Source organism: Cucurbita pepo, chromosome 9 (assembly GCF_057944985.1).
Source record: "Cucurbita pepo subsp. pepo isolate OVF chromosome 9, ASM5794498v1, whole genome shotgun sequence".
In the NCBI taxonomy this organism is placed as follows: Eukaryota; Viridiplantae; Streptophyta; class Magnoliopsida; order Cucurbitales; family Cucurbitaceae; genus Cucurbita; species Cucurbita pepo.
The window spans coordinates 5,714,723-5,723,388 of record NC_141806.1 but is presented as its reverse complement, the minus strand read 5'-3'; the positions used below and the strand labels follow the sequence as shown (position 1 = coordinate 5,723,388).

The 8,666-nt window shown below is 36.1% G+C and overlaps 1 protein-coding gene across 1 annotated transcript; it reads left to right on the top strand.

Annotated features, from left to right (window-relative positions):
- The first annotated feature begins 6,671 nt into the window (after window positions 1-6,671).
- Window positions 6,672-7,992, top strand: LOC111802087 (protein C2-DOMAIN ABA-RELATED 11-like). Its single transcript, XM_023686334.2, has 3 exons — window positions 6,672-7,102; window positions 7,432-7,530; window positions 7,611-7,992. The coding sequence occupies exons 1-3, from the start codon at window positions 6,989-6,991 to the stop codon at window positions 7,932-7,934; spliced, it is 537 nt and encodes a 178-aa protein (XP_023542102.2). The 5' UTR covers window positions 6,672-6,988; the 3' UTR covers window positions 7,935-7,992.
- Window positions 7,993-8,666: the final 674 nt, after the last annotated feature.

Below are 8,666 nucleotides of genomic sequence, written 5' to 3'. Positions count from 1 at the left end.
TCTTCAAGCGAGCAGTTCAACCACTATGTCTATCCGTCGGTCTAAGAATGGTAGCTCGAAGAGATATTTAAGGTCATCTCCATGAACATGAGTCACTGGATCCAAAATATTTCAATGAATTTGTTGTCTCTATCACTAATGATGCTCGATGATATGCCCCACAACTTCACATTATGTTTAAAGAACAATTAAGCTATTAACTCAACCGAGCATATTTTGGGGGTGGAAACGAACGTGGCGTATTTCGAAAATCAGTCTATGATAACCAAAATGGCTTCATGTTTGCCTACTTTCGGGAGTTGTGTTTGAAGTCTAGTGACATAATTTTTCAAGGTCTTATCGGCACTAGCAAGGGTTCAAGGAGTCCCAAGATCTTGGTCTTCTTGACTCTATCTTGTTGGCAAATGAGTGACGCCGTAGTATATTACATGATGCCATCTTGCATGTTTGACCAAAAGTAACATTTTTTGACTAAGGCAGGTGTCCAACCCATAAAGTATTTGAGATTCCTAGATGAGCTTGTTCCTCAGTTCTCCCATTCTTAGAACATACAATATGTTTTCTTTTGTAAGTAGAAGGTCTCCTTCCACTCAAAATTGTCTAGTCTTTCCAGCTTTGGCTAGATCAACAATAGCTTTGGGTGAAGGGTTTTTGTGCAGGTGTTCTTTTATGATGTCACGCATCGATCTGTTGATCTTACTAGAGTGAATGTGGGCTAGCATGCATAGGGATACATGTATGCCCTTTCGACTCAGTGCATCGACAACTTGGTTACTCTTTCCTACTTTATGCTCGAAATTGAAGACAAACTCAGCTAATGATTCTTGCCACCAGACTTGCTTTGAGGTCAAATTTGGTTGGTCAATAAAGTGGAAAATGACATTATTGTCCATCTTCACCATAAAGTGTGATCCCAATATATATTGTATCGAGACTCTAAAACAACGGACCACAATGAACATTTCTTTTTTGGAGACAGTATATCTCTTTCTGCATTATTGAGCTTCCGACTTTCATAGGCAATGAGGTGGCCTTCAAATATTTTTGGCACTCATCTAACTACAATTAGGAGTGCTCTTTTTTTTAGTAGTTCTATTAATGGGACGGCTCATCGTGAAAACCCTTCAATGAATAGCTTATAGTAGTTTGCTAATCTTAGAAAGGATCGTACATTAGTGGGGACTCTTCAACCCTAAACTTTTTATCTAAACACTATCCATATTGATTTTTCCACACTTGATGACATGTCTGAGGAACGTGATGCATGTTCGTGCGAAGACACATTTCTTCGAGAAGGGTGATGCATGTTATACAACGAGGAGTGAACGAACGGTATCAGAATCATGCAAAAATGGCGTCAGAATCATCGAAACATCATCATAAAAAGAAAGGAAAAAATGGAGGGTTCCATTCTGCATTTTCGGGTGAAGAAGACGACGAATCGTCAGGTCGGATAGGGTTCGATCCACGGCCGCACACAGTTTCCAACCCAACCTTCACGGCTCAACGACCCAAGCTCTTTACTGCCAAGACCCTAGCCCACATGAAAACCAGTCCGCATCCGTTTCGACCCAACATACTGCGGCCCGTACACGTGACCCAGCGACCCGAGCTGTGACCCGACAACCCGCGCGTTTCCCTCGGCTCCCACACGTCTGGCACGTGACCGCTTCTAGCTGCGAATAATCTTGGCTCAACTCGACGCAGCGGCTCCGTCGGCTTGCTCCAGCTTGGCTTGACGGTTCGATTTAGCGGCTCGGCTTCTCGGCTTACACGACTCGGTATTCAAATTATATACAGTTTCCTAGGTTTTCAACCCTCCTGAAACCATTTTTAACCTTCTTTAAGCATTTGAGGTCGGTAAGACTTTTATTTGCCTAATTTTAGCTAGCTTTAGGACTTAGGTTAGAAATAATGCCATATTTAGTTGAGCTAAAATTTTAATATGTCATGTATTATGTCATGTGAATTATTATAGGTGAGAATTAAGGGTTGTTGTAAGCTGATAGAGTATAGATTTTATTGGATTTCAATTAGGAGTGGATAGATATTTTTAATGCACTTTGTTTTATATTTAAAACTATGTTATTTTAAAGATATTTATTATCAATTTCTGCATATATCATTCGAACATGCATGAGATGACGTCACTAATTAGGTTAAAAAAATGAGGGGCGTTACAATACGACTGTCATCAAGGTATACAACAACAAGTAGAATGTAGATTGGGCCTTCTCCAGGTTGAAAGATAGAAGGCCGAAAGACATTACTAAAAACTCAAAAGCCTCATATCTCGTTATGCACGTTGTCTTGGGTTCATCTCCCTCAGCAATGCATATTTGGTAGTACCCTGATCGTAAGTCCAGCTTCATGAAGTATTTGGCCCATGAAGTTGGTCAAACATGTCGGACATTATCAGTAGGAGATATTTGTTACGTACTATCACCTTGTTCAAAGTTCTGTAGTTGATGCAGATATGTAACGTCTCATCATTCTTCTTCTAAAATAACATGGGGGCCTATAGGGAGTCATTGCGGGGTAGATGAACATTGTAACCGACAATTCGTCTAATTGCCTTCTCAATTCGACTAAGTTTGGTGGAGCCATTCGATATGCATTTTTCGCTAGAGGTTTGAATCCATGGAGATGCTCGATTTTGAGATCAATCTCTCGACGAGATGGTAACGGTTTTGCTAAGCTATCTGACATTATGTTAGCCTAATTGTGGAGGACATGGATAACTTCACTTGAGATGGGTTCAGTGGTGGTTACATCCTCCACCAAAGGGAACCCCTTCTTTTAGTTGTAGGGCAGAAATCATTCTTAGGTCACATGGTTATGTGATGCTTCTGTGGATTACGATGGGGCTGCAATCAGTAATCACTATTCACTTTGCCATTGGCAATGGAATGACTTTGTGCTTGAAGAGGAAGTCCATCCCAAGTACCACGTCAAAGTTATCTATGCGAACTACAACTAGGTCCATTTCTCCTGACCAAGCCCCTCGTTTCAGAGAGACTCTCTTTGAGACTCCAACGGTAGGTAGGGTCTCTAAATTAACAACTTCCATTTTTTTTCAAGGTCCTTCTCTATCATAAGTCACAATCTGCGGGTTTCTTGGTCAGAGATGAAATTATGGGTCTCACTTGAGTTTCCTAGGGTGCTCTAGCTAGGTTGCGAGTTTATTTTTGTGTCCACAAACATCAGTCCCTTATTAGTTACTTCCTTCAGGTCGAGCTTCTTTTGCATGGCCAATAGAAATTTCAACACACCCATTCTAAGAGTATCTTGAACTTCCTCTTTTTCTGCTACTAATTAGACTCTTGGGTGTTGCCCTCTTGTATGGAAACTTAGAGTGCACTAAGGAACGCTCGATGAGGACAATAGGATAACTTATGGGGTCTTTGCATAACAAGGAATGTAAAGGCATCAATGGATAGTTCCTTTAGGGGGTAAGGCCCTTGGGACGCCCGACAATTGTAGTCTGAGGAGGTTTATTTGTTCTTCCATTTGGTCTATTGTTCCCTCCATATGGCCTATTAAGGCTTTCATTCCACTGACTCAGTGTCTTATAAGGTTTTCCTCTAGAGTTTTGGGTCGATGTACTCTTTTTTTTTACCTTTGCCCCCAAAGTCTAGGAGTCTCTTTGCAGTAGTGAGTGTGGTGGCAAGATTTTGAACCCTTTGTTCGTATAATTTTGTTTTGGTCTAGGATTGCAATCCTTCAACAAAGCAAAATAATTTGTCCGTTCTCAGACATATCTCTAATGTCTAGCATCAAAATTGAGAACGGCTTAACATAATCTCTTATTCCTCCGATGTATTTCAATTCTCGTAATTTTCGTCTTGCTATGAATTATATATTCTCTGGAAAAGGTTGAGTCATTAGTTCCTTTTTTAGGTCTTCCCATGAGCTTATGGTGCATGACCCCATTTTGAATATCATTCACCTTCGAATGCCACCATAATTTTGCATCGTCTATGAGATGCATTGTGGCCAATGGTGACCGTAACCTCTTCTAAACAAGTCCCTGTGACATAGAAGATGAAATTTTTGGTTCCTTTTCATCCTGGTTCCTGAAAGTTTTGGATTCCTAGATCTTTAGTTGTTGAGCATGATTGGGGCTTGGCTTGAGGTTTGATGTTCTACAACCTGCATGGTGAGGTTCACTTGGGTGTTCATTTCAGCCATTTCGGTCTTGATGACATCTATGGTTGTCCTATGGTTGTCCTAAAGTCTTCGGTCAAATCACTGAAAAGTTTCAACATGGTCTTTTTTTTTTAATCTCTATCTTGACACGTCCTTCCATGTGTGTGACAGAGCTCTCGGAGCTACCTCCACGTTTTGAGTTGTTCGATCATGTAGTTCTTTCTTCTAGGGAGCCAACCCTAAATATAAGTTCTTTGATTGACAACCCATTATCTTGGTAATCAACCCTAATTGAGTCCAAATTTGGTCTACAATTCAAAACTTACCATTTTCTTGACGTTCACCGGAACACCACTTTTCGATTTGAATCAACTCCATCTTTCTTCACAAAAATTATGTGAAATCCCTCCAATATCAACCTACTAAAAATTCATAACTTAATTACAAGAAAGACTCAAATTTTAAGGAAAACCGAAATCAAGAACACAAAACGCTTATCTTCGATTCTTCCTCGAATCTTGACGGATTTGAACAAATCAAAAGTCCATAATGGTTTTCCCAATACCTCTTAGCATTTTTTTGTAAAGAAACTTCAGCAAAATTATGAATTCAAACTATCATATGGAGCGATTTTGACTTTCTCTCTGCTCTCTCTAAAGAACCCTAAACCTTTATTTTCTTTTCTCTTTTCCTCGTTTCTTTCCTTTCCTTACTCAGCCAGAATTATGATTAGAGCTAATCCATACCCCTGTTTAGGAATATGGTTTAAAATGATCCCTTGGGTTAACTTTGGCCAAAATTTCTAATTTTCTACCAATTTTACTATTTTTCTTGATTTTTCGATGCCTTTTCTAAACATTTTTCTCTTTTACCTTATCTTCAAATTTGACATATGAGACCTTCAATAAAATTTTGTAAGTTTGACCTTAAAAGAAACCATCGGAAATTAACTTATCCTTAAAACTTTAAGTGTTACAAATAGTAAAGGAAGTGGCAAAAATCAAAATTCAATTTGATCCATTGAATTATAATTGAAAAGAAATGGAAGGTGGAGATTAAAAGTGAATTCTAAATTTGAAAAAGTTTATTTTCTCACTTTTATTTTTATTTATAATAATGACAATAATAATAGTAACAATGAATTTTATTTTTAATTAAGAATAATAACCAACGGTCACAAGTTTAAATTCTTTTTAAATAATAATAATAATAACAATGACAACAACTCACATAAATTTAAGTTTCTTTTTTTTAATAATAATAATACATATTACGAAAATATTTCTTTTATTATTATAATAACAATTTTTTTTACCGTAACTTTCCGTATGCGATGGTTTTTTTTTTTTAATTTTTAAATATTCTATACATATATCCTTCCAACTTAGTCATTATGTCGTCTTTTCCAATATGTTGTTTCGGTCCTAATTTCTTCGTTGTAGATCCAATTTGAGTGATTCAAAAAGTATTAAGACAACACTGTAAAACATTAAAAATTTTAGTAATTAAGAGTAGGTTTTCTACCATCAAAATATTAATTAATTAATTAATTAACATTAATTAATTAAGAGCAAAAATACCAACCATTTATAAATCAAATTGGCTACAAAAGTCATTTTCACCCATGCCAGTTAAAAGATAAACTCTCACCGCCACAAGTTTGTAACTTAATCAGGATTAAGATCGAATCATATATGATAATCATATAAAATATTAATCTTTGAATCTTCTCAATGAACATCTTTATAAAAAAAAAAGAATTAAATAGTTCGTGGTTCAGTCTCATACAAATTCTTTGTATAGAATACACACACTCAAATGTTTTAACATGAATGATTTAGATAAAATCATTTGTAATAATTTACAAAATGGGTCGATTGTTCAAGATTACCCGTTCAAGATTACCCTCCGAAACGTCTAAATTTATTTATTTTTTACTTTTTAATCTAGCTTAAAATTAATATTTATTATTAGTTTGAAGTTAACTTTAATTGATCTTGATAAAAAAAATAATAAATAATATTCATAAAAAAGACCATTTTTTATAATGATTTAAAATTTGAGCATAAATAAATGGCAGAGATTGATTTTAAGACATATTAAAAATACAAAAACTAATTTTGAAAAATAAGTGCTCAAGTATAGGATTATAAATGATATTTTAATTTTTAATCTAATCAAAACTATGACTTACCATTTTAAATGGTATAGTTTGGTAAAATTACAAAAAGCGTTATTCTTGATATAATTGTGACGGTATAAAATATAAAATGAGATTCAATTTTAAACCTTATAAAAGAAAAATAAACGTCGTTTTGACCAAACTAAGCTGAAATAACTAACATAAATTTAAGATACCAAGTATCACCGGTAATCAATACGATTTTATGTGTAATTTAATTAAGAAAAATATTAAAAAAATAAACTTAAGAAGTTTTTAAACTAAAGTCAGTTTTGGATGATGAACGGAAATCTAAGGTTGAAGAAAAACAAATCGTCGGTTGAAAACCACTTTTGGGCTCAGTAGTTCAACGCTGAACTTTTATTTTCTCATTTTATGATCTTTGGCTATGAACCAAAATTTACTTCATCCTAATTAATTTGTTTCTTCGTTACTAACGATGGGAGTTCCGTCATTTTTTTTGCTTCCAATTTGCAACTTCAAAGAAAAACTAGATTCAAGTTGATTTACCGGTGTGGTTTTCATTTCTGTGATTGATAAATCTTGAAACTCTTCAGCTTTGAGACCACAAGCAAATCGTCTCTGTTCTTCCATCTTCATCTTCAATCAAGCTTTGAATCCATTCATTTTTAAGGCTCGATTCAAATTCCTGAGGTAATGGCGGTGGAGACTTCGGGGCGGCTGAAAGTGATCATAATCCAAGGGAGAGATCTGGTGATTCGAGATTTCAAAACTAGCGATCCGTATGTCGTCGTCAAATTGGGGAAACAGGTGAATGTTCTTCAAAATCTCAACTATTTCTTCAGAATTTCATCCTTCCAGCACAAGCGTTGGTGTGAATGTTCTTCAAAATCTAAACTATTTCTTCCTAATTTCATCCTTCGAGCGTTAGTGTGAATGTTCTTCAAAACCTAAACTATTTCTTCCTAATTTCATCCTTCGAGCGTTAGTGTGAATGTTCTTCAAAACCTCAACTATTTCTTCCGAATTTCATCCTTCCAGCAATAGTGAATGTTCTTCAAAATCTCAACTATTTCTTCCGGATTTCATCCTTGGAGCGTTATCACCTAATTTAATTAACGATTCACATTCTGAAACAGAAAGCAAGGACGAAAGTAATCAGCAGTAACCTAAATCCAGTATGGAACGAGGAACTGAACTTCACGATGGACACGAAACACTCTGCAGTCTTGAAATTCGTAAGTGATTTTTGCGATCTCACTCGAGCGCTGGATCGATCTCCGTTTTTGTTTCCGCATCTGAGCAGATTGTTCCGCAGGAAATGTTCGACAAAGATCTGTTCAAGCGAGACGACAAGATGGGGCGAGCAACGTTCAACCTTCAGCCAATGCAGTCGGCAAGTCGGCTGAGTAAGATTCTAGGAATATCGGGGGGCGAGACGACGCTGAGGAAGGTGGTTCCGGGAATGGACGACTGCTTTCAGGAGGAATACTCGATACGATGCGTGGATGGGGAGGTGGTGCAAGATGTTTGGCTGCGCCTCACCGGAGTTGAGTCCGGAGAGATTCAAGTCAGAATCATATACGTAGAAGACGAAAGTGTGAGGAGCTGGGCTACAAATTGTAAAGGGGAATTTTGTTAATTTTAGTACATTTTATTTATATTTATATTTAATTTCATAATTATATATTTTTTTTATTCTTTATTCTCCATCCCCTCTTAATTTTTATTTTTTTATTTTTAACTATTTAGAATCTAATTTTTTAAATTAACCCTTCTTATTAAAGGTTTAAAAATATATTAATAAATATTTTACGAATAAATATTTTATTTTTTTATTAAAAATAAAAATTTAAATAAATGATTCAAATAATTCAAACCACCTAAGAAATTTTTTGGTAGAGTCGTGGTTATTTAGATTAACAAAGATGGAGCTTCTTAGGAACTCAAACCTACTTACAAAATATCATCGAGCTAAGTAAGTAGTTTACATAGCTCTCATCGTATTCATTGATCTTATTCTTTTGGGGTATTTTGATTCTCTTTCATTTAAACCCTAAGAGTTTCTTATGTCGAGTTCTGAATGACCAATGTCTATCTATGAGCTGCTACCTCATGCATGGCTATTTGAGGCTAAATGACATCTTACCAGGGGTGTGCTGAATACCTATCAGGCCCATAATATTTGGGGGCGCGACCCCTTCCTTATCTCATGCAATTAATGGGTTGTACGACGTGAGTCTTTCCTTTCTATGCGAAAGGACTAGGAGTAGTGGGTTCTAATCAACAACCTTTGGTCCCCCACAAAGTTATAAACACTGTTCACACAACTAGCAGCCTAAGGATGCTTCTGAGGGGGTTCATATGCCGTGGT

Coding starts and splice junctions, on each gene's coding strand:
- LOC111802087 (XM_023686334.2), top strand. CDS start 6,989: ATGGCGGTGGAGACTTCGGGGCGGCTGAAAGTGATCATAATCCAAGGG. Junction 7,103..7,431: donor TCGTCAAATTGGGGAAACAG/GTGAATGTTCTT, acceptor ATTCTGAAACAG/AAAGCAAGGACGAAAGTAAT. Junction 7,531..7,610: donor ACTCTGCAGTCTTGAAATTC/GTAAGTGATTTT, acceptor ATTGTTCCGCAG/GAAATGTTCGACAAAGATCT.